The sequence below is a fragment of the Neoarius graeffei genome, chromosome 16 (assembly GCF_027579695.1).
Source record: "Neoarius graeffei isolate fNeoGra1 chromosome 16, fNeoGra1.pri, whole genome shotgun sequence".
Classification (NCBI taxonomy): domain Eukaryota; kingdom Metazoa; phylum Chordata; class Actinopteri; order Siluriformes; family Ariidae; genus Neoarius; species Neoarius graeffei.
Genome location: NC_083584.1, coordinates 24,831,528 through 24,856,924, shown reverse-complemented (window position 1 = coordinate 24,856,924; position 25,397 = coordinate 24,831,528). Strand labels below are relative to the sequence as shown.

General features: G+C 40.2%; 2 protein-coding genes across 3 annotated transcripts in view; one reads left to right on the top strand and one right to left on the bottom strand.

Moving 5' to 3' along the window:
* Positions 1 to 11,479: 11,479 nt before the first annotated feature.
* LOC132899984 (riboflavin transporter 2-like) lies at positions 11,480 to 16,477 on the top strand. The gene is made up of 4 exons (XM_060942022.1): positions 11,480 to 11,512; positions 12,379 to 13,417; positions 13,588 to 13,711; positions 16,271 to 16,477. The coding sequence occupies exons 1-4, from the start codon at positions 11,494 to 11,496 to the stop codon at positions 16,475 to 16,477; spliced, it is 1,389 nt and encodes a 462-aa protein (XP_060798005.1). The 5' UTR covers positions 11,480 to 11,493.
* A 6,435-nt stretch (positions 16,478 to 22,912) lies between these two features.
* The window catches only part of nfatc1 (nuclear factor of activated T cells 1), an 84,585-nt gene continuing 82,100 nt past the window's right edge, over positions 22,913 to 25,397 (bottom strand). For both annotated transcript variants that reach the window (XM_060942020.1, XM_060942021.1), the window contains exon 10: positions 22,913 to 23,876. In XM_060942020.1, the coding sequence (XP_060798003.1) occupies positions 23,821 to 23,876 (56 nt within the window). In that variant the 3' untranslated portion in view covers positions 22,913 to 23,820. The remainder of the gene's footprint in view (positions 23,877 to 25,397) is intronic.

The window sequence follows — 25,397 nt, the reverse complement described above, 5'->3', positions numbered from 1 at the left end:
ATTTGGATGATCCAGAAGAGGTTTGGGAGAATGTCATATGGTCAGATCAAACCAAAATAGAACTTTTTGGTAAAAACTCAACTTGTCGTGTTTAGAGGAGAAAGAATGCTGAGTTGCATCCAAAGAACACCATACCTACTGTGAAGCATGGGGGTGGAAACATCATGCTTTGGGGCTGTTTTTCTGCAAAGGGACCAGGACGACTGATCCGTGTAAAGGAAAGAATGAATGGGGCCATGTATCATGAGATTTTGAGTGAAAACCTCCTTCCATCAGCAAGGGCATTGAAGATGAAATGTGGCTGGGTCTTTCAGCATGACAATGATCCCAAACACACCGCTCGGGCAATGAAGGAATGGCTTTGTAAGAAGCATTTCAAGGTCCTGGAGTGGCCTAGCCAGTCTCCAGATCTCAACCTCATAGAAAATCTTTGGAGGGAGTTGAAAGTCCATGTTGCCCAGCGACAGCCCCAAAACATCACTGCTCTAGAGGAGATCTGCATGGAGGAATGGGCCAAAATACCAGCAACAGTGTGTGAAACACACTTACAGACTTACAGAAACCGTTTGGCCTCTGTCATTGCCAACAAAGGGTATATAACAAAGTATTGAGATGAACTTTTGTTATTGACCAAATACTTATTTTCCACCATAATTTGCAAATAAATTCTTTAAAAATCAGACAATGTGATTTTCTGGATTTTTTTTCTCATTTTGTCTCTCATAGTTAAGGTATACCTATGATGAAAATTACAGGCCTCTGTCATCTTTTTAAGTGGGAGAACTTGCACAATTGGTGACTGACTAAATACTTTTTTGCCCCACTGTATATATATATATATATATATATATATATATATATATATATATATATATATATATATATATATAATAAAGTGGCTGGTGAGTGTAGATTTAATGAACTCCATGGGACACATCACCACAATTTTTAAAAAAATAAAAAACCTGATTTTGTCCCTCCCACTTTTGTGTAGTCTGTTAAATATTTTATAGCTCACAGCAAAAATCTATCCATCGTCTCAGAAGAATTGTCATCATTAAATTTACAGGCTCAACTCTGGCAGGTAAACAGTACACTGCGATCATGTACATCTCTGGTTGCTCAGAAGAAATGAAGATATGTTTCTACCAGGGCTTTGAACCAGAATTTTTTTCCTATTGGTTCGTTCCGAACAGAAACGGAATTTTAACGTTTCCGGTTTGGGGTTCCACCATTAAATAGACGTTCCCGAACCGGTTAGAACAAAAAAAATTTAGTTCCCGGAATGGTTAATTACGTTCCCTGTCAGCTGTTTAACAAATGGCTATAAAATTATGTATCTGTCTCATCCAGCTTAAGCCAAATGTAGGCTAATTCTATTACAACCTTCATTAAATAAGACAAGAAATAATTCAAAACAATTATTATTTCAAATGTTGGCGATTTGGATTCTCAGTATGTCTTCCCATCTACACAAACAGAAAAAGTGCCAAAAATGAAAGATAATTCGTTTAGTGTGTTACCAAAGGCTAGTCAGGCCCTATGCATTGATAGGCTAACAGAGGTTAACGTCATTTAATGTTCGCGAGCCTCTCATTAACGTGGTCAAATATATTGATATCATGTTTGAAATTGACGTTTTTGAATAACGATAGACTGCAATATTTACCTCTTATTTAAGATGTAGAGACGTGATAGTAGTCCACCCTCCCGCTCTCTACATTCAGTCAGTGAACATCACACAGGAAGTGAACCCCAGCGGGTCATAGAAACTTGCGCAGGAGAAGAATGACTTTTTTTATTTGTAGGCTACGGAAACTTTGAGGAACGAAATAAAAACCGGTATTAACCGGTTACCATTATTTTTAATAAGCGTTTCTGTTCCGGAACATAAAAAATTAATAAAGTTTCTGGTTTCGTTTCTGTTCCATGTGAAACAGAAAAAGTTCCCGGTTTTCGTTTTCGTTCCTTGAACCGGTTCAAAGCCCTGCTTTCTACCTCCTAAAATGAAATGGGGGGGATGCCAGAGCGGATTCTGCCTTTGATCAATTAAATCAATTCATATGTACTGTGTTCGATTCATTGGTTCATATTTACGACACAAACTCAAATATTGACCATTTTGCTTTAGATTTGTGGTAATTCTAGTTTTGGTTATAAATGTTTGACCAGATAGCTTAATTTCAGTCATGTGAATGAATGGTACGATTTATTTTTTTTTACTTAATTTTAGGAAAATTATTCCTTTATTTAATTTGTAAGCAAACATTTAACATGATTGTGTTCATTATTAACCTAATTATAGGAGTTATGCAATGCTAAGTAAAATTGAATTTATGGCCAGTTACAAGAATTATTCACTGCAATGTTGAGCACTTTTATACTACGATGCAACTAATATGATTATTTCTAAACAAAAAAAAATCACATTTTCTTTTAATTTGATATATATATATATTTTAGTTATTTCACGAAATTGAGTCGTGCATGAACTGATAGCCCACGAGCCATGTATAACGAGATTGAGCGGAATAACTGTTTTGTTCTATCCACATTCACTTGATTTTGAGAAACAGCATTTTTATTTTATTTTTGCAAATTCAATAAATAAAAACTTGGTACAAAACGTCCAACAAAATCATTTCCACTTAGAATGTAAACAAACCGGTGAAATGACAGTCGCAATTTGTGAAAAATGCGATGATAATTCTTGAAAGATAAAAAAAAAAAGATATGTTCTTACCATCAAATACTTTTATTGTATATTCTGTTGCTTTTTTTGGGGGGGGGGGTGTTTTTTCTTCTTTAGGGTTTTTTGGCAGTTGGCAAACCCAAAAGGTGTAGTACAAGCCACTGACTGGGCTGGAGTGTGGAACAGGAGATATTGGGGGGGGGGGGGGGAACAAACAAATACCTGTTTGTTTCTTTTAAATACTTGATAACAATTTTAAGGGTTTTGTTTTCGAGGAGAGTTTTTATTTCGTCCTTGGTTGGTTCAGCAAAATGCTCCGCCATTTTGATTTTCTCTTCTCACGGTATATGAGTTGATATCCTTGTAGTAGAGTAGCCAATCAGAGCACAATATATATATATATATATATATATATATATATATATATATATATATATATATATATATATATATACACTAAGTAACTTTAAAAACGCACAATGGAATTCAACACAATATCACTTTAGATCCATGCATATATTTGAAATTTATGATGTTGTATGTAATGCACACACATCTTGAAACATCGATAAAGGACATTTATTGTCAAACTCAAGAATTAATTCACAATAAAAAATTCAAAGTGACAGTCGGTCCATGAGCGTCATGCTGGAGATTCTGGGTCTGTGTCGTCCAGGGGTCTCAGCAGCAGTGACTGAGGGTGTCAGGAATCTGTCACGGAGGTGAGCTAGCCTGATGTGCTGATCCTGAACTGGCGTCGTGACTCGAGGCTGACCAGGGCGTGGACGATTCCTGGTGCTCCCTGTCTGTCTGTAACGCTGACTCAAACGGGAAATGGTCGAATGATGAAGTGCCGGGCGACCTCTGTCTGTGTACTTCCGGCACGCAACATCCCGATGGCCTGTTCACGTTGATTTTGGCTTAGGCGTGGCATCTTCAATAATGACAATTTTCCCATCATTTCCCCCGGGTATTTATAGGCAAGATTGTGTGTGTACAGTGTATGCAAAATTTGTTTGAAAATTAAAGCCTGTCCATGTCATTGACTACCCGAGTCATATTGTACGTTATTGAGTACAACTCCCTTAAATTCTGATTTGAGCACAGATTTGGAACTTATTCGGGCGGAACGAAGTTATTTTTCCATTGTGATATATTTCTTTTCTTCTTGAGATAAACTCAGCACGAATTCAGCAAGTTTTATCAATGTGCGTTTTTAAAGTTACTTTATATATATACTAGTGCATCTCAAAAAATTAGAATACCATGAAAAAGTTCCTTTTTTTTCATAATTTAATTCAAAAAGGTAAACTTTCATATATTCTATATTCATTACATGTAAAGTGAAATATTTAAAGCCTTTTTTGTTTTAATTTTGATGATTATGGCTTATAGCTCATGAAAATCAGAAATCCAGCATCTCAAATTATTAGAATATTCCCTAAGATCAATCAAAAAAAGGATTTACAATACAGAAATGTCCAACTTCTGAAAAGTATATTCATTTATACACTCAATACTTGGTTGGGGCTCCTTTACCATGAATTACTGTACCAATGCGGTGTGGCATGGAGGTGATCAGTCTGTGGCACTGCTGAGGTGTTATTGAAGCCCAGGTTGCTTTGATAGTGGCCTTCAGTGTATCTGTATTTTTGGGTCGGGTGTTTCTCATCTTCCTCTTGACAATACCCCATAGATTCTCTATGGGGTTCAGGTCAGGCAAGTTGGCTGGCCAATCAAACACAGTAATATCATGGTCAGCAAACCATTTGGTAGTAGTTTTGGCACTGTGAGTAGGTGCTAAGTCCTGCTGGAAAAGGAAATCAGCATCTCCAAAAAGCTCGTCAGCAGATGGAAGCATGAAGTGCTCTAAAATCTCCTGGTAGATGGCTGTGTTGACTTTGGACTTGATAAAATACAGTGGACCAACACCAGCAGATGACATGGCACCCCAAATCATCACAGACTGTGGAAACTTCACACTGGGCTTCAAACACCTTGGATTCTGTGCCTCTCCACTCTTCCTCCAGACTCTAGAACCGTGATTTTCAAATTAAATGCAAAATGTACTTTCATCTGAAAAGAGGACTTTGGACCACTGAGCAACAGTCCATTTCTTTCTCTCCTTAGCTCAGATAAGACACTTCTGACATTGTCTCTGGCTCAGGAGTAGCTTGATATTAGGAATGCGAAAGTTGTATCCCCTTTCTTGAAGATGTCTGTTTGTGATGGGTCTTGATACACTGACACCAGCCTCAGTCCACTCCTTGTGAAACTCTCCCAAGTTCTTGAATCAACTTTTCTTGACAATCCTCTCACGACTGTGGCCATCCCTGTTGCTTGTGCACCTTTTCCGGCCACCCTTTTCAGCAATGACCTTTTGTGGCTTACCCTCCTTGTGGAGGGCATCAGTGATCATCTTCTGGACAACAGTCAAGTCAGCAGTCTTCCCCATGATTGTGGTTGTGTGTACTGAAGTAGACCGAGAGATACACTGTGTTCATACTGTTTTACTCAAACTCGAAATGAAATATTCTAATGTTTTGAGATGGATTTTTTATGTTTTTGTACTGTATGCCATATTCTCATCTCATCTCATTATCTCTAGCCGCTTTATCCTTCTACAGGGTCGCAGGCAAGCTGGAGCCTATCCCAGCTGACTACGGGCGAAAGGCGGGGTACACCCTGGACAAGTCGCCAGGTCATCACAGGGCTGACACATAGACACAGACAACCATTCACACTCACATTCACACCTACGGTCAATTTAGAGTCAGCAGTTAACCTAACCTGCATGTCTTTGGACTGTGGGGGAAACCGGAGCACCTGGAGGAAACCCACGCGGACACGGGGAGAACATGCAAACTCCGCACAGAAAGGCCCTCGCCGGCCACGGGGCTCGAACCCAGGACCTTCTTGCTGTGAGGCGACAGCGCTAACCACTACACCACCGTGCCGCCCTGTATGCCATATTGATTAAAATTAAAATAGAAAAATGCTTGAAACATTTTAGTTTGTGTAATGAGTCTATAATATATAACTTTCACTTTCTTAAATAACTGATGGAAAATATTGAACTTTTTCACAATATTCTAATTTTTTGAGATGCACTAGTTGTGTGTGTGTGTGTGTGTGTGTGTGTGTGTGTGTGTGTGTGTAATCTCAGTATATTAAAAATCTATGCCAAATCAAGTTTCATTTTTGAAACCAGTGATTAAATTTTGATTGATCAGAAATGTTATAATGCATAAAAATTGCTGCTTCAGGTTATTTAACTTGCATAATGACAAATGGTTACAAAATGTTGGTTACAAATGGTTTAAAATATTTGCTCTAATATTTAGAGTATAACAAAGGAGCTTAAACACCTTTATCTGTGAATCTGACGTCGAGGTTTTTTTTTTTAAACTTTACTCTGACATATTTGTAATGTCTGACTACAGTGCTTGAACTGTGTTTCCCAAATAATAATTAATGAAATTGGATTACTGTGTACAGTATTAAAGTAAGTCATAACAACAGGTGTTTTTCCAACGATATCATTTTAATATGGTTTCTCATGATGTTTTGACTTGCCGGATTCTTTTGAAGAAGTTTTAATATACATTGTGTGCATATATAGTACAACCCTGATTCCAAAAAAGTTGGGACAAAGTACAAATTATAAATAAAAACGGAATGCAATAATTTACAAATCTCAAAAACTGATATTGTATTCACAATAGAACATAGACAACATATCAAATGTCGAAAGTAAGACATTTTGAAATGTCATGCCAAATATTGGCTCATTTGAAATTTCATGACCGCAACACATCTCAAAAAAGTTGGGACGGGGCAATAAGAGGCTGGAAAAGTTAAAGGTACAAAAAAGGAACAGCTGGAGGACCAAATTGCAACTCATTAGGTCAATTGGCAATAGGTCATTAACATGACTGGGTATAAAAAGAGCATCTTGGAGTGGCAGCGGCTCTCAGAAGTAAAGATGGGAAGAGGATCACCAATCCCCCTAATTCTGCACCGACAAATAGTGGACCAATATCAGAAAGGAGTTCGACAGTGTAAAATTGCAAAGAGTTTGAACATATCATCTACAGTGCATAATATCATCAAAAGATTCAGAGAATCTGGAAGAATCTCTGTGCGTAAGGGTCAAGGCCGGAAAACCATACTGGGTGCCCGTGATCTTCGGGCCCTTAGACGGCACTGCATCACATACAGGCATGCTTGTGTATTGGAAATCACAAAATGGGCTCAGGAATATTTCCAGAGAACATTATCTGTGAACACAATTCACCGTGCCATCCGCCATTGCCAGCTAAAACTCTATAGTTCAAAGAAGAAGCCGTATCTAAACATGATCCAGAAGCGCAGACGTCTTCTCTGGGCCAAGGCTCATTTAACATGGACTGTGGCAAAGTGGAAAACTGTTCTGTGGTCAGACGAATCAAAATTTGAAGTTCTTTATGGAAATCGGGGACGCCGTGTCATTCGGACTAAAGAGGAGAAGGACGACCCAAGTTGTTATCAGCGCTCAGTTCAGAAGCCTGCATCTCTGATGGTATGGGGTTGCATTAGTGCGTGTGGCATGGGCAGCTTACACATCTGGAAAGACACCATCAATGCTGAAAGGTATATCCAGGTTCTAGAGCAACATATGCTCCCATCCAGACGACGTCTCTTTCAGGGAAGACCTTGCATTTTCCAACATGACAATGCCAAACCACATACTGCATCAATTACAGCATCATGGCTGCGTAGAAGAAGGGTCCGGGTACTGAACTGGCCAGCCTGCAGTCCAGATCTTTCACCCATAGAAAACATTTGGCGCATCATAAAACGGAAGATACGACAAAAAAGATCTAAGACAGTTGAGCAACTAGAATCCTACATTAGACAAGAATGGGTTAACATTCCTATCCCTAAACTTGAGCAACTTGTCTCCTCAGTCCCCAGACGTTTACAGACTGTTGTAAAGAGAAAAGGGGATGTCTCACAGTGGTAAACATGGCCTTGTCCCAACTTTTTTGAGATGTGTTGTTGTCATGAAATTTAAAATCACCTAATTTTTCTCTTTAAATGATACATTTTCTCAGTTTAAACATTTGATATGTCATCTATGTTCTATTCTGAATAAAATATGGAATTTTGAAACTTCCACATCATTGCATTCCATTTTTATTTACAATTTGTACTTTGTCCCAACTTTTTTGGAATCGGGGTTGTAAAAAGTAAAGGATGTCTGAAGTTTGCTGAGAATCAGCACAATTTAAGGGATCAAGGGTTACTGCAGTTAAAATGTAACAAAGTCACATAAGGACATACTTTTTTTTTTTTTGGACAAACCAACCTGTAAGCTTACAAACATATCCCATGGATAAGCTGTAATGTTTTGTTGCAACTGTTATATATTTGCCCTTTAAAATACTATCAAGCTTAAAAGGGCTTCAGTGAGTTATCTTTGTAGTATGATATGATCCTATGCTAACTATAATATGGAGTTAAGAAATACATTAATCATTTCTATCTTTAACTATTTCAAATTGTTTCTGACTCAAACATTGGTTTTCTTGGATATTGTGACTCTGCAAAGCCTCCTATATTAATTTTAATCTCGAGTGGATGTATAATCAAGTTTGTGCACCTTTTGATAAAACATCAACAGGCAGGTCATCATGATTGGTCAGCGGTTGCACACCTACAATCTCAAGCAAAAATTTAACACAATCACCAGATGAAACTGACTGACTAACGAGTGAGTAAAATTTTCAAGCGCAATTTTGTTGCACTTTAATTTATTTTTACTATATATATATATATATATATATATATATATATATATATATATATATATATATATATATATATCACTGTGTATTAATTGTACTCTAAGTATTCTGTTAATGTCTTCCATGGCTCAGTATAGTTCAGAAACATTTAACAGCTTGAAAAAGACTGAAAGAGGTTAATTTTGTGTGTGTGATTAAAATGGCTTTTGCAGCTGGGCTGTGTCTACACATTTGTTGACCTGATTGTCAAACTACTGAAACTGTACTGATTGTCTGCAGGCTTGCTTAAAATAAACATGTCTTCCGGATAATGTGACAAAATGATTAGGCACTGCTTTAGTGAAAAGCAGAGATCTTTAAGCAAAGACTATTTTGTCAAATAGTCTACACTGCTAGCCAGTTAAGTTTGCGTATAAGTGTAGTTTAGTTCTAAACAAACTACTCATGCTGATGTTTTGCATAGCCAAGGGGTCAGCAATTACCCAAGTTTGTTCGTGATGGAAATCAAAACCCACCATTTTCAAATTTATTATGACTGTAAATAGTGTCAGTTGGAATCTAATACCAAATTTAATTTTAAAAAAAGTTATGTGGGTGGAAAATTAATTATTAGACAGATAAATAAATAAATATTTGAAGAGTTCAGATGCAAAACCCTCTAACTCTACTTGACCACTTTTTGAGAAAAAGGCCATTTTTTATCAGGCCTTTGTATTTAAGTATAGAAACCTAGATTAATTTGAAATCACAAGGTTATTAGTTAGGGAAAACACTGTGTTAATCTCACAATGTTACTTCAGCAAAATTACTGTTTTTAACAAATATTTTCTTTCTTTTGCGTCAAAACCAGCTAAATCCATAGGTTCTTTGTGTGCAAAAACCTCTAAATCCATTTTTTTCCTTACAGACATGGGTAAGTGTTACAAAATCACCAGAGATACAACTGGAAACATTGAAAATTAGTATGCCACACATATAGGGTGGTTGTAATAGTGATGGTGGTGTGGTTGGCACATTCATAGCTAAGTTAATGGACCTATGATCATGAGATAATCGTGTCATGTTTTTAAGCAATACCTAAATAAATACCAACACTCCTCTTCATAAATGAAGGCAAAAGGCCTGTCATGTCAACATTTAAGAAATTCGAAATCCACACATTTTAAACAACGCCAATAGGTTTATTTTCTTCACATCAGCAGACTTTTGCTTTCCAAGCAAATGATACAAAGTACTAAACCAAATAAAATACATTGGAATAATACTGAAGTGCGGGCGGCACGGTGGTGTAGTGGTTAGCGCTGTCGCCTCACAGCAAGAAGGTCCTGGGTTCGAGCCCCGGGGCCGGCGAGGGCCTTTCTGTGTGGAGTTTGCATGTTCTCCCCGTGTCCGCGTGGGTTTCCTCCGGGTGCTCCGGTTTCCCCCACAGTCCAAAGACATGCAGGTTAGGTTAACTGGTGACTCTAAATTGAGCGTAGGTGTGAATGTGAGTGTGAATGGTTGTCTGTGTCTATGTGTCAGCCCTGTGATGACCTGGCGACTTGTCCAGGGTGTACCCCGCCTTTCGCCCGTAGTCAGCTGGGATAGGCTCCAGCTTGCCTGCGACCCTGTAGAAGGATAAAGCGGCTAGAGATAATGAGATGAGATTGAGAATACTGAAGTGCAATAAAAACCTGGTGTAAACAACATGAAAATCTTAACACAAATACATGTACAATAAATGCAACAAGCAATATTCTGCCAAGAAGGGCAAGTTTAAGTTAGTAACATTAACAACATTGACACAATAACTGTGATGATAATAATAATTTGATTTGATGGTAAATAATATTATTTATATTTTATTATTATTATATATTATTAATAATATTAATATTATTAATATTAATATTATTTTAATTATTATTAAAATAATAATAATTAATTTGATGGTCATGTCTCTTTGTCGTCTCTTCCCCTCGTCGTCAACTTGTTCTCTCCTCCGCTTAACCAGCATAATATTCAAGTGAGACAGAAGTATAGCGTCCTGTTCAACCTTATCTTTGGACGTGTATAACTGTTTTTTGAAGTAAGCCAGGTCGATCTGAGTTAAACTTACCGCGGCGCACATCAAGCTGTTGTGATGGCAGACTATTCCATTTTCAACATTTTCGCCGCTATATCACTTCATTTTCGCTAAATAGCGACCATGATTTTCCAAAACACGATGTTTCCTCCGCCCATTCACTGTCTGGAGGACAGGTTCATTCATGCCATTGTAATTCATGTCGGTATTAGCTGCCATTTCGCAAAAATCTCCCTGTGAATAAAGTTTTCCTGACGAAACTTTGTTTACAAACGTTATGGCACGTGAGTCCAGGTCACGTTCTGATTGGTTGTTGAAAGTAGAGGCTTTTGCTGCTAAAGTGAAGTGGCGTTTACAGGTTTTTGATACTAAACCGATATTTTAGACAAGACGGGGAGTGGTTTTTATGTAATTTTTTTACAAAAATATTTCAGTTACATATACTAGATGTAGACAGGATTCACACAACATCATTAACTCATTTTTCACAGAGATGGCGTTTAGGGGGTTTTGCATCTGAACTCTTCATTTGTAGACGTTTTAATGACCCTAATTTTTTTGTCTACATTGTAAAACAAGTGTTGCCAGGCAAAACAAACCTTGCCTGGCAGCACTTATTTTAGTGCTTTTGATACTGACTTAATTTTACAAGTCTGGCCTATTCACCTTACAAGATGAATCCGTGACCTTCAGTTTGACATTTCAAGGTGCTAAATGAAAGCCCATATGGGACTACCTATATTATGATAATGGTAATATTTCTCAATCATCAGCTGTCAGGTTATAGTCCTATGAAAATCCATGACCTTGAGTTTGACATTTCAAAGTCATTCAAGATCAAAGGTCATGGCAGCAACTGAAAGCCCATATGGGACTCCTTATATGTTGATAATAGTAAACATCTGGCTTTCATTAACCATTTTAAAGTTATAGCCCTTTGAACACCCATGACCTTGACCTTTCAAGGTCAAAGATCATGGTGCCAAATGAAAGCCCATATGGCACTTCCTATAAGTTGATAAGGGTAAATATGTCTACCATCAACCGTTTTCAAGTTATAGCCCTCTGAAAATCTGTGACCTTGAGTTTGACCATTCAAGGTCAAAGATCATGGTGCCAAATGAAAGGCCATATGGGAGTTCCTATATGCTCATAATAGTAAACATCTGTCTATTGGCAACTGTTTTTGAGTTATAATGGAAAATGTTATTTTGACCGATGACCTTGACCCCCTGACCTTTAACCCCCAACCACTACGGAGACTGTCCAAGCTACCCCATCATGCAGCATATGGTTGGAAGCAGAATTGAAGTATGCACGTTTTGGTTTGAAGTCAAAATTATGAATTTGAAGAAAGTTATCGCAAAAAAATGATTTTGACCTTTCCAGGGACCCGATTACCCCGAAAATTTAATCAGGTAATCTATGGACCATTGCCCCCCTACCCTGAAAATTTGAAGTCAGTCGGTGCAACTGTGTAGATTCTAGATTGTTAACAGGCAGACACAAACAAATCGCGCTGATTATAATGCCTTGCCCCGCTGACTCCGTCGCAGGCGAGGTAATAAATCTGTGCTGAGAGGATCAGTGATGTATATAAACACATCACACATATTACACACACATTCAGAAGGGTTTTCTGGCTGTAAAAGCTTTTCAAATTCCTGAGTTAATCTACAGGGAAGTGGACTAATAATTTACCAAGTTTCCTAGTAATTGACTAAGTGTATGACTCCGGTCTGTTTGTGTATCTTACTAATTTAAATCTTTTAACATTTTGCTTTTTGTGTGCATATAAACCTTACATTCTTGTTACTATTAATCTGTTGGAGACTCCAAACAGATAAAGGACATGTCCCTCCTCACTCACGTCTTAGCCTGCCTGTTTGGAATGGGCTCCTGGGTGACCATTTGTGGACTTTGGGTTGAGCTGCCCCTCATTGTCCCTCAGGTGCCTGAAGGCTGGTACCTTCCCTCCTGTCTCTCCATCCTGACCCAGAGTGCTAATGTTGGTCCTCTGTTTGTCACCCTGATGCACCGATTCCGACCAGGAAAGCTCAATGAAACTGCTGTGATCTACTTCATTATTAGTTTTGGGACCCTCTCAAGCCTCCTCTTAGCTTTCGTCTGGAAGGAGACAGTTGTTATTCAAGGAGTTGAGCGTAGCATTTATTTCCTGATCCTGACCTTCTTCATCGCCACTGTGGACTGCACCTCATCAGTTACTTTCCTACCATTCATGATGCAGCTCAAGCCAGAGTATCTCACCACTTATTATGTAGGTGAAGGTTTGAGTGGACTGATCCCGGCTGTAGTGGCTCTGATTCAAGGAGTAGGTGTCATGCAATGTGTCAATAGCACCCAAAATTTCAGTCCCAATGAAACAATAAATGGATCTTTGGACTCGACTAATTACCTCATACCGCACTACTTACCAGCCAACTTTTCAGCTCAGGCTTTCTTTATCTTCCTGGCAGCAATGATGTTTGTCACCTTAGTGGCCTTCCTGCTTTTGAACAAACTCCCAACAGTAGCTCAAGAGCACTCAATCAGCCTCAAATACCAAGGTGCTATGAGAAAGTCGGACTTTGTGGAGGAAAAGAAAAGTCCCGAACAGAAGCCCATGATGAATTCTCGAAATGGCATCCAGAAGTTCAGTGGGATGTTTGGAAAGGGAACCTACACATGGGCACAAATTGTATACATCTTCATCAACTTGGCCTGGGTGAATGCTCTGACCAATTCAGTGTTACCATCTGTTCAGTCCTACTCGTGTCTGCCTTATGGAAACCGTGCTTATCATTGGTCTGCTACTATGGCCTCCTTAGCAAACCCAGTGACCTGCTTCATTGCCATGTTTTACACTCAAAGGTGAGTAACCACATTTATAAAAGGGCTTTTTATAGTATTTATTGGTGGCAGAAAAGATTTGAGATTTCAGAGGATATAACGAGCCTCCAAAAAATGGGGGGAAAAAAACAGCATAAACTGCCATTTTCTGATATAGCAAGCTTAAGCATAAGTTCTTTCCATATTCAAAGGTCATTGGTGCTGATGGGCTTTCTGACTGCTTTTGGCTCGGTTATTGGCATTTATATCATGGTCATGGCAGTGCTGAGTCCCTGTCCACTTCTGGTCAATCACATTTCTGGAGCCATTCTAATAGTAAGTTAAGTGTTCCATGACATATACTTGAAATTAAACTCCTTCATTCTACAAGCGAGGTCTATTTTGTTTTTTTGTGACCTGGGAAAATCTACAACTACAAACTTTCCTGAACTGAAATGTGTTTCTTATTTGCACATATCTCAATCATGAATTGTAACATTTTAAAATCTGGCTACCCTTAAAGGAACAGTCCACCGTACTTCCGTAATGAAATATGCTCTTATCTGAATTGAGACGAGCTGCTCCATACCTCTCCGAGCTTTGCGCGACCTCCCAGTCAGTCAGACGCAGTCAGACGCGCTGTCACTCCTGTTAGCAATGTAGCTAGGCTCAGTATGGCCAATGGTATTTTTTGGGGCTGTAGTTAGATGTGACCAAACTCTTCCGCGTTTTTCCTGTTTACATAGGTTTATATGACCAGTGATATGAAACAAGTTCAGTTACACAAATTGAAACGTAGCGATTTTCTATGCGATGGAAAGTCCGCACTATAATGACAGGCGTACTAACAGCTTCGGCAGCGCATTGATATCTGAGCTCCGTATCAATGCGCTGCCAAAGCGCGCAGAAGGTGTTAGTACGCCTGTCATTATAGTGCGGACTTTCCATAGCATAGAAAATCGCTACGTTTCAATTTGTGTAACTGAACTTTGTTTCATATCACTGGTCATATAAACCTATGTAAACAGGAAAAACGCGGAAGAGTTTGGTCGCATCTAACTACAGCCCCAAAAAATACCATTGGCCATACTGAGCCTAGCTACATTGCTAACAGGAGTGACAGCGCGTCTGACTGCGTCTGACTGACTGGGAGGTCGCGCAAAGCTCAGAGAGGTACGGAGCAGCTCGTCTCAATTCAGATAAGAGCATATTTCATTATGGAAGTACAGTGGACTGTTCCTTTAAACTGAAAAGGGAGAAAATTACATAATTTAATAATTTATAACAGATACTAATAAGCTTTGCGGTTACCAGAGGGACACCCCTCCCCATCTAAACTGTAACCCTAGCTATGTAATAGGCCAGAGGTTGAGGGCTATAGAAACAGAGATCAGTGCCACCCAATGCGCCTTAAAGGTAGATGGCCTTTCAGATTTTTCAAGTGTAGGTCATAAAAAGAATTTTCCCCGACACCCAATTATTTTTGTTTAGTGGACTGAAAGCTACTGAATTCGAATCACAGACTTCCAATTTTATTAGTTTTTTTTTAAAAATAGAACAATTAATGAATTTAGGGCCAAGTGGCCCTAAATTCTCCACTATTTTTTCCTGCTTCACCATGACCCAATTCAAGATACTACATCATGCATCATGTGGTGGGCTTTCCCCGTTCGTGCAAGACATTGTGGGATACAAATTTGAAACGGGAGAGAAAAATGGAGGATGTGAGTGTGAGAATGAAACATGGAAGATCGACTACAATAACGGAAAGCGAGAAGAAAATACGTTGTTGCGAAGGAAAGGAAATGCAGGACCAAACTAATAAATATCGGCGGTCAGCGAGCACCTCGGTGTGATCAGAAGTTCGTTTAGCGACAAAGATGTCAAAGGTAAACCTGCGCATGTGCAAACGGACTTCCTCTGTCTGCTTGACTGCGCAAAGCGAGTGATTTCATGCACGTTATTTGTTCAGGAATCCCCTCAAATGAAATAACTTCCCAGCCACAGAATGGCCAGATGTTTTGTGAGATATTACAGAAATAAACGTATATCACAATGACCAAATTTCAGAAGGAACTAAATTTAATTGATTTTATGAAATCAAAAGGCCGTTTAGCTTTAAGGATCTGGTTAGCCTGGGAAGGCTAGGTCCTGGCACAGGAGGGACTTTGACTAATAAGCTACTAATGGAAACATCTCATCTCATCTCATTATCTCTAGCCGCTTTATCCTTCTACAGGGTCGCAGGCAAGCTGGAGCCTATCCCAGCTGACTACGGGCGAAAGGCGGGGTACACCCTGGACAAGTCGCCAGGTCATCACAGGGCTGACACATAGACACAGACAACCATTCACACTCACATTCACACCTACGCTCAATTTAGAGTCACCAGTTAACCTAACCTGCATGTCTTTGGACTGTGGGGGAAACCGGAGCACCCGGAGGAAACCCACGCGGACACGGGGAGAACATGCAAACTCCACACAGAAAGGCCCTCGCCGGCCCCGGGGCTCGAACCCGGACCTTCTTGCTGTGAGGCGACAGCGCTAACCACTACACCACCGTGCCGCCCACATTATTATTATTATTACTACTACTACTAAGAATTATGTTTACAATAGGAAATTAGTTATTTCCTCCATCACTCTGTCTCATCTGTCTGTCACGTCACTCTGTCTTATCACCTGAGGTAAAAATAATTTTATTTTAAAATCAATACATCACTGAGAGAGAAGCTACACGTTCAGCCACAGTAACATTCAGTGGATTTTCCCAGGCCACCACACACACACGTAAAATAAATTATATATTTCATCAGGAATGTATCTGTAATGGTCACTGTTTAATATTGTAGAAACAAGCTACTATTGTTATTTTAAATTCTCTCTGTAACAGGTGGCAGCTTGGACATGTTTTATCCTCATACTGTCCTATGTGAAGGTGATCGTTGCCGTGATCTTGCGTGATGAAGGTCACAGTGCTCTCGTATGGTGTGGTGCAGTAGTCCAGTTGGGCTCACTGCTGGGATCTGTGATCATGTTCCCTTTAATCAATGTGTTCGACGTTTTCTCTTCAGGAGACCCATGTAACACTAGGTGCTAATGCCAGAATACAGTATACTAGACATGTGAGTGTGTTTCTGCTGAGGGAATGAGACATTTCACAACATGGAAATATGATATGTAGTGTTTTAGTATTTGTTGATTTCTGTGGCTGTATAAATACAGTATAGATGCTCTTTAAAATTAGAAAAGAAATTAAAATGAATATTTTTGTAATATACTGTATGCTTTGTAACATTTACTTTTGAAATATGTAATATAGCAACACATTTTAATTATTTAATGAATATTTAGTACATTTTCTGAAATCTGCCGTATTAATAACATTCATATATAGTAAAGAGTTGATATTTTTGTTTCTAGTTCTGTCTTTTCTTGCACTACAGGAAAAGCACAATAGAAAGAACACACGCATCTCTTCCGGATAATATCTTAATTTCTTTTTTTTCATAACTGAAATTAAAAACAATACAACCAAATGAAAGAAAGTGCTCAAGGACGAGAATGCAACTTCTGCTCTGAGATGATTCAGTGTGAGAAATAACCACTTGGTGGCAATGTCTCTATATTTTAAATTCCCTTTCGAGTGACCATTTGGATTTCTTTGGTGTTTCAAAAGATATTTAAGGACAAAATGTGAACAGGTGATTCAACTCTGGAATATGATCATTTGATTTCATCAGCCTTTACACACACACACGTTTGTTTCACTATCCCTTTGAGGACCTTCCATTGACGACATTATTATTGCAGTTAGTTAATGTTGTGCCTGCACCGAAACCTAACCTTAATAATGTAAAGGAAACTCATCTCATCTCATTATCTCTAGCCGCTTTATCCTTCTACAGGGTCGCAGGCAAGCTGGAGCCTATCCCAGCTGACTATGGGCGAAAGGCGGGGTACACCCTGGACAAGTCGCCAGGTCATCACAGGGCTGACACACAGACAACCATTCACACTCACATTCACACCTACGGTCAATTTAGAGTCACCAGTTAACCTAACCTGCATGTCTTTGGACTGTGGGGGAAACTGGAGCACCCGGAGGAAACCCACGCAGACACGGGGAGAACATGCAAACTCCACACAGAAAGGCCCTCGCCGGCCCCGGGGCTCGAACCCAGGACCTTCTTGCTGTGAGGCGACAGCGCTAACCACTACACCACCGTGCCACCCGTAAAGGAAACTATTTGGCTCTTTATTATTATTATTATTATTAGTTGTTTGTTTAAAAAAAAAACGCAGCCACAGTTTCCCTATGGGGACCATCCAAATGTCCCCACAAGGTCAAAACTGTCAGATTTTACTATCCTTGTGGGGACATCTGGTCCTCAGTAGTGTATAAATGCACACAATTATAAAGTGTTTAATTCATAGCAACAGATTCATAGTTTTTCATCAAATGTAACAAAAATTGTCAAATGCTGTACGTTTATTATTAAAAAATCAAAGCTGTACCCAAATGAATTCTCTCTAAATGACCTGTACATTTGTATGCACTGATCAATATCTACTTTATATACACCCTGGATTTCATTGGATTTTTTTTTTTTTTACTATAATAATAATAATAATAATAATAATAATAATAATAATATCCAACCTAAAATTATACAGAACACAAGACCTTCCTGATGATCCTGACGCAAACTACTAATAGCAGTGTTATTTCTGGGGCACGTCTCTGATGATAACACACTCGGGGCTGGTTCTGTCACCATGGCTGTGTCATTGGGGATTCATGCCCATGGAAAATATGCCTGCTGTCCTGGCAGGTGTCACAGGGGTCTTGGCATACGGCCTGAGCTCAACAGCTGTTCTTTGATGCTGCACTTCTCTTGATCTTTCCTTCCTGGTTCTTTGGGGACCAGACATTTCTCCCCACTCCAAAATAATGCAGCTGAATTAGTTGTACATGCGATAGTACTGAGTGATAAGGATCTGTGGCACATTCTCATAAAAATGGGAGCTGGATTTCCCCCTACCATGTTTGTTGCTATAGTTATTGTGTCTTGCATCTGCATATGAGGTGGCCTTGGGCTGAGGTGCCCTTGAGCGAGGCACCTAACTCCCAACTGCTCCCTGGGTGCTGTTAGCGTGGCTGCCCACTGCTCTGGGTATGTGTGTGCGCATGTGTGTGTTCACTGCTTCAGATGGGTTAAATGCAGAGAGGAAATTTCACAAGTGTGTGATGAATAAAGTTGTGCTTTCTTTCTTCTTTCATTTGTTTGTGTTGGTATTTGTGCCTGGGCGTAGTGGTTAGCACGGTCGCCTCACAGCAAGAAGGTTCCGGGTTCAAACCCAGCGGCCGGCGAGGTCCTTTCTGTGTGGAGTTTGCATGTTCTCCCCGTGTCTGTGTGGGTTTCCTCTGGGTGCTCCGGTTTCCCCCACCGTCCAAAGACATGCAGTTAGGTTGGCGTGGGGCGGCCTTGGGCTGAGGTGCCCTTGAGCAAGGTACCTGACCCCTGACTGCTCCCCGGGCGCTCTGGTGTGGCTGCCCACTGCTCTGGGTGTGTGTGCATGTGTGTTCACTGCTTCAGATGGGTTAAATGCAGAGGATGAATTTTAGTGTGCATGTGACAAAGGTTCCTTCTTCTTCTGTTTACACAAGCACCTGTATGTATGAGAAAATTCACTCATGAGTCAGCACAGTGTACAGAGCCTCCTGGAAAGAAGTTTTATTTTGCACACTGAAGTTTAAACTTCCAAACAGAACCCAAAGAGTTAATGTGAACTCTTAGATCTTTTTCGACATTTCAGTTCTCCATTTGTTTGACACAGTCTAATTGCACTGTGTTTTATGCAATTTTATATTTTATATTCATATTATAATGGCTGTTAATGGGGTGGATAATAGAGGAGCGAGTGAATGGTGGTGCAGGAAGCTAAAAGGACGTGAATAGAGGACATTTGGAGAGAATATTATTATTAAAATGAATAACTGATGCATCAACCTAGTTTATAAATGTAAGAACATGCAACTGAACAGTAAAACATAAGCAATGCTTACCTTTCAGGTGTAGATCAACTCAAGTAAGAGGAAAGACAGTAAGTAGGAGATTGATATTTTTTCTATTATCTCAATTCATTTTTTCAACTTTATTAATGTTGGGTTATTTTTTTTTAAACAAATGTATTGAATGAACCCTGAAAGTTTTTGTCTGTTTTAAATAGACATTGAGCAACATGACGAATATTAGTATTAACGGTTTATTCCACAGTGCTTTTGAATTCTCAAATCTGATTGGTCAGTGGGTGTTGGTTAATTTTCCATAACTACAGTGTGGACAAAACTTCCAGCTGTAATGCAAATAACAGGTTCATTTGAATTCTCTTTCATTTTTATTGTAAGAACTTTCACAGGGACCGATATGGCAGAAGGGGTGGCAGGGTGGTGGAGTGGTTAACGCTGTCATCTCACAGCAAGAAGGTTCTGGGTTCGAGCTCAGCAGCCGATGGGGGCCTTTCGGTGTGGAATTTGGACATTCTCCTTGTGTCTGTGTGGGTTTCCTCCACAGTCCAAAGACATGCGGTTAGGTTAACTGGCTACTCTAAACTGCCCATAGGTGTGAATGGTTGAGAGGAGAAAACCTCTATAATAATCCAGTAGAAAGCAATGAGAAACCAATACTGTAATTCTTCCTTAAAAACTTTGATGGCTGAAACTGTCAGAGTGGACCTGCCATCAGGCAGAACACTAAAGAAGAAGAAGAAGATATGGCACTCAAAATAAACACTTTATTTAAAAAAAAATGTAATTGTTGATATGGTCTCATCTCATCTCATTATCTCTAGCCGCTTTATCCTGTTCTACAGGGTCGCAGGCAAGCTGGAGCCTATCCCATCTGACTACGGGCGAAAGGCGGGGTACACCCTGGACAAGTCGCCAGGTCATCACAGGGCTGACACATAGACACAGATAACCATTCACACTCACACCTACGGTCAATTTAGAGTCACCAGTTAACCTAACCTGCATGTCTTTGGACTGTGGGGGAAACCGGAGCACCCGGAGGAAACCCACGCGGACACGGGGAGAACATGCAAACTCCACACAGAAAGGCCCTCGCCGGCCACGGGGCTCGAACCCGGACCTTCTTGCTGTGAGGCGACAGCGCTAACCACTACACCACCGTGCCGCCCCTATTATTATTATTATTATTATTGATATGGTCAAGTTTTCTTAAAGGAGTCTCCAGTGCCAGCACTTTGCAACAGTCAGAGTTAAACTGAATCTTTACAGTTTCTGAGATGGGAAAGTCTTCAGGGTGGATGGATTTGTGGTTTCTCTACAAAAATAAGCTGCATCCGTTATCTGTAGCTGCTTATCCTGTAGAAGGTCGCAAGCAAGCTGGAGCCTATCCCAGCTGACTATGGGTGAGAGGCGGGGTACACCCTGGACAAGTCGCCAGATCATCACAGGGCTGACACATAGACACAGACAACCATTCACACTCACATTCACACCTACGGTCAATTTAGAGTCACCAGTTAACCTAACCTGCATGTCTTTGGACTGTGGGGGAAACCGGAGCACCCGGAGGAAACCCACGCGGACACGGGGAGAACATGCAAACTCCACACAGAAAGGCCCTCGCCGGCCACGGGGCTCGAACCCGGACCTTCTTGCTGTGAGGCGACAGCGCTAACCACTACACCACCGTGCCGCCCCTATTATTATTATTATTATTATTATTATTATTATTATTATTATTGATATGGTCAAGTTTTCTTAAAGGAGTCTCCAGTGCCAGCACTTTGCAACAGTCAGAGTTAAACTGAATCTTTACAGTTTCTGAGATGGGAAAGTCTTCAGGGTGGATGGATTTGTGGTTTCTCTACAAAAATAAGCTGCATCCGTTATCTGTAGCTGCTTATCCTGTAGAAGGTCGCAAGCAAGCTGGAGCCTATCCCAGCTGACTATGGGTGAGAGGCAGGGTACACCCTGGACAAGTCGCCAGATCATCACAGGGCTGACACATAGAGACAACCAACCATTCACATTCACACCTACGGTCACTTTATAGCCACCAATTAGCCTAACCTGCATATCCTTGGACTGTGGGGGAAACTGGAGCACCCGGAGGAAACCCACGCAGACACCGGGAGAACATGCCAACTCTACATAGAAAGGCCCTCGTCGAACCCAGGACCTTCTTGCTGTGAGGTGACAGTGCTAACCACTACACCACCAGGCCAACTCCATTTATTTATTTATTTATTGCCATATTAACTGCAAGAGAGTAAATTCAGAGAGGCTGCTTTAACGTATATGATAACAGTATCTAATTTGTTTTATGGGTGTGCCACATCAAATACAACTAAAAACTATGGAAAAAAAAAGTGTGACATTCTGTAATTATTATTATTATTATAATATGCGGCACGGTGGTGTAGTGGTTAGCGCTGTTGCCTCACAGCAAGAAGGTCCTGGATTCGGCGAGGGCCTTTCTGTGCGGAGTTTGCATGTTCTCCCCGTGTCCGCGTGGGTTTCCTCCGGGTGCTCCGGTTTCCCCCACAGTCCAAAGACATGCAGGTTAGGTTAACTGGTGACTCTAAATTGAGCGTAGGTGTGAATGTGAGTGCGAATGGTTGTTTGTCTCTGTGTCGGCCCTGTGATGACCTGGCGACTTGTCCAGGGTGTACCCCGCCTTTCGCCCGTAGTCAGCTGGGATAGGCTCCAGCTTGCCTGCGACCCTGTAGGACAGGATAAAGCAGCTACAGATAATGGATGAATGATGATGATGATAATAGCAGCAAATTGCCATGGTAGGAGGGGAATAAAACACTTTCCTCTCCATAGAAAATGTATTAAACTTCAGTGTGGTAACAGTAACTCTGCTTTGTGACCACATCACACCCCAGCATTGATTATTTTCTTAGAGCAGCACATCCCCACATGTTTTATTCCTCATTTAGTGTAATGCACAAGTTCCAGTTAGGACATTTTCAAGATTTTGATCCTGAAAATCCTGAAAACAGACAAACTGAATCTGTAACTCACCCCATAACACAGCAGAGGTACAGTATTTGTAATATGTGTGATGCACAATAAGGTTATTTGATTAATGCCATTTAGATAAAGTGATTACATAATAGATCATAGATCTATTAGTTTATTTTTAAGGCGCAAAAAAAGTAAATGTTGGTACGTTTTGTGAAAGACCTCTGACACCGAAATGTATTTTAAAGAAATGATGCCCTTCTACACTTCATAAGATCTTTGTTAAATGCATTTATTGTGCATATTTTGCTAATGCAAAAAAAAAGTACTAATAATTGTAAATTGGGATACAATATGCTGGCAAGGAAAAATAGTATCCTGGTGTGTTGCTTTCATGAATTCACTTTTCGTCAGGAGAAAAAAAAAAATACAAAATTCATATGTTGTAATTTTCCCTCAAAATGTCATTAAGGAGAAGTACAAAGTAAAGTGCATACATTAGCTAATAACCTACAAAACGATGGCATCAATACTATCACAATATTGAGTTTCAGAAAACAAACAAAAACAAAAATAATTGTGGCAAAAAAAGCATTTTCCTGTCATCAGCTAGATAAAACGAATATAAAATTTCTCAGACAAAAATTGACAACATGCAACAAAGCAGAAAGGAAATCTGCGATCACATCGATGCGCATAAGGCACAAAATGCTCATACAGGCACAGAGAATATACAGGTAGTGCAGAGGCAGTTCGGAAAAAGATCACGGCCTAACCTGAATAAAAAAAAAAAAAAACTTTGGTGTAGAGATTTTTGAAGTGTAAGGCTGTACTGTTCATTCCATTTATAATTTTAACTACCACAATATAAGCTACTTATTTTCCTGTGTACAATTCATTCCAGCTTAGGTAGAGACAATAAATACGATTCTCTTGCAATGTATATTTAAAAAAAACCCAACATAATTCCAGTTACATCATTACAGCTGGATAAAATCCCAATGTAAGCAAAGGAATGGCTGTTCAGACATTATTACCATATTAGACATTTGTCTAATTATAATAACATGACCGTTGATTTTAAGGCGTATTGGTATATATGCATACATTTAAACATTTTGACATTAAAATAATCATGGGGAAACAAATTGCACTTGGGTAATAATTTAAAGAGCTACACGAGTGCACAAGAGGAAACGTCGGGGTCGGGGTGGGGGGATCCGTTCATACACACTGTTTTGGTAGTAGTGTATATTGTTATTCCATACACTGTCTGTGGTGCTTTTTCAGTCAGCATCTTCGATCTGACTGCGTTACAATTGTGAGCTTTACAGTCGACTCTGCAGCACCCATGATGGTGTAATCAGGCTGTGTGAAGGCATGTTTTTGTTCAGCTTCAAAATGTCCATTTCTTCTGTCTGATTCACATCCCGTTGTCGCTATGCGTGGGTATGAACAGAGATGCTGGACAGGTCATTCCTTATGATCTCATTGACTGTAAAAGAACAGGAAAATTGGTGTTACTTTAGTATAGTTGTGCATACACTCACTGGCCACTTTATAAGGAACACTCATCCACCTGGGGTTTTATGCAGTTCTCTAATCAGCCGATCCCTTAACAGCAGCACAATGCATCAAATCACACAGCTACAAATCAAGAGCTTCAGTGCATGTTTACTTCAAACATCAGAATGGGAAAAACTGCGATCTCAAAGTGTGACTTTCTTTCACTGTGGCATGGGTGTTGATTTGAGCCAGATTTGAGTGTTTCAGAACTTATCAGCCACCTACAATGCAGTCCTTGGTACACTTCCCAGAAAACTGAATACACATCCACACCAAGACTCCGCTGACTTCAATGACTCACATGATGGCAGAGAGAGCCAACGACCCACAGATCACCCTAACGATTCTCGAGGCTGCTAACACCGTTCACATCTGGCCCCCAGTGATACTAATAAACCACAGGTACCCCTTTTCCACCAAATCAGTTCCAGGGCTGGTTTGGGGCTGGTGCTGGTTCACAACCCGTTCAACTTGCGAGCCAGCTGAGAACCAGTTTGCTTTTCCATAGCTCGCGGTGCTAAGGGAAGCCACGTCATTACGTCGCTGTGTTTGCATAAACCTTGGCGCGAATATTGAAGCAAAAACAACGCGGAAGAAGCAGCAACAGCAACAATAATAATAATAATGGATGACTTCGCGTTTGTACAGCTGCTGCTTCTCGTCGCTTAAAAATGGCGATCTTTCGCGGTCTTGTTATTGTTGTTGGTCTTAACAACGCCGCTCCCCCCCCCGCTGATGTAAGTGGTTCTTTCCTCTGGCCCAGCAGAGAGTTGGTGCTAGCCTGGAACCGGTTTTTCTGGCCCCAGAGCCAGTTCTTTGTCAGTGGAAACAGAAAACCCGGTTCCAAACTAAGCACTGGCCCCGAACCAGCCCTGGAACTGCTTTGGTGGAAAAGGGGCAAGGATGGCTGAGAGGATCAACGACCCATGTGACCTCAACGACTCTCCTTAGGGTTGCTTTTAATAATAATAATAATAATAATAATTACATTTTATTTATAGGCCCCTTTCAGGACACTCAAGGTCACCATACAAAGACAATAATAAAAGCAATCGATAAAATGAAAAACGTAATCAAAATAGTGCAAAACATAATAAAACAGAAATAAAGTGCAACGGGAGGGTCATTCCAGTCCCAAATTAAAGGGAATATGCTAGTCGGAAAAGGTGGGTTTTGAGGTGAAATTTGAAGGAGATGATGGAATCAGAGTGTTGTATGTCCTGTGGCAGGGAGTTCCAGAGGCGGGGGGGCCGAGCGGCTGAAGGCTCTCAACCCCATGGTGGACGAGCGAGCAGGTGGGAGGGTGAGTTGGATGGAGGAGGAGGAGGACCTGAGAGTACGGCTGAGTATGTTGGTGTGGAGGAGCTCAGTAAGGTACTGGGGGGCGAGGGTGTTGATGGCCTTGAAGGTAAAAAAGTAGGATTTTATAGATGATGCGAAATTTTATAGG

Coding starts and splice junctions, on each gene's coding strand:
- LOC132899984 (XM_060942022.1), top strand. Junction 13,418..13,587: donor GCCATGTTTTACACTCAAAG/GTGAGTAACCAC, acceptor CCATATTCAAAG/GTCATTGGTGCTGATGGGCT. Junction 13,712..16,270: donor TTTCTGGAGCCATTCTAATA/GTAAGTTAAGTG, acceptor TCTCTGTAACAG/GTGGCAGCTTGGACATGTTT.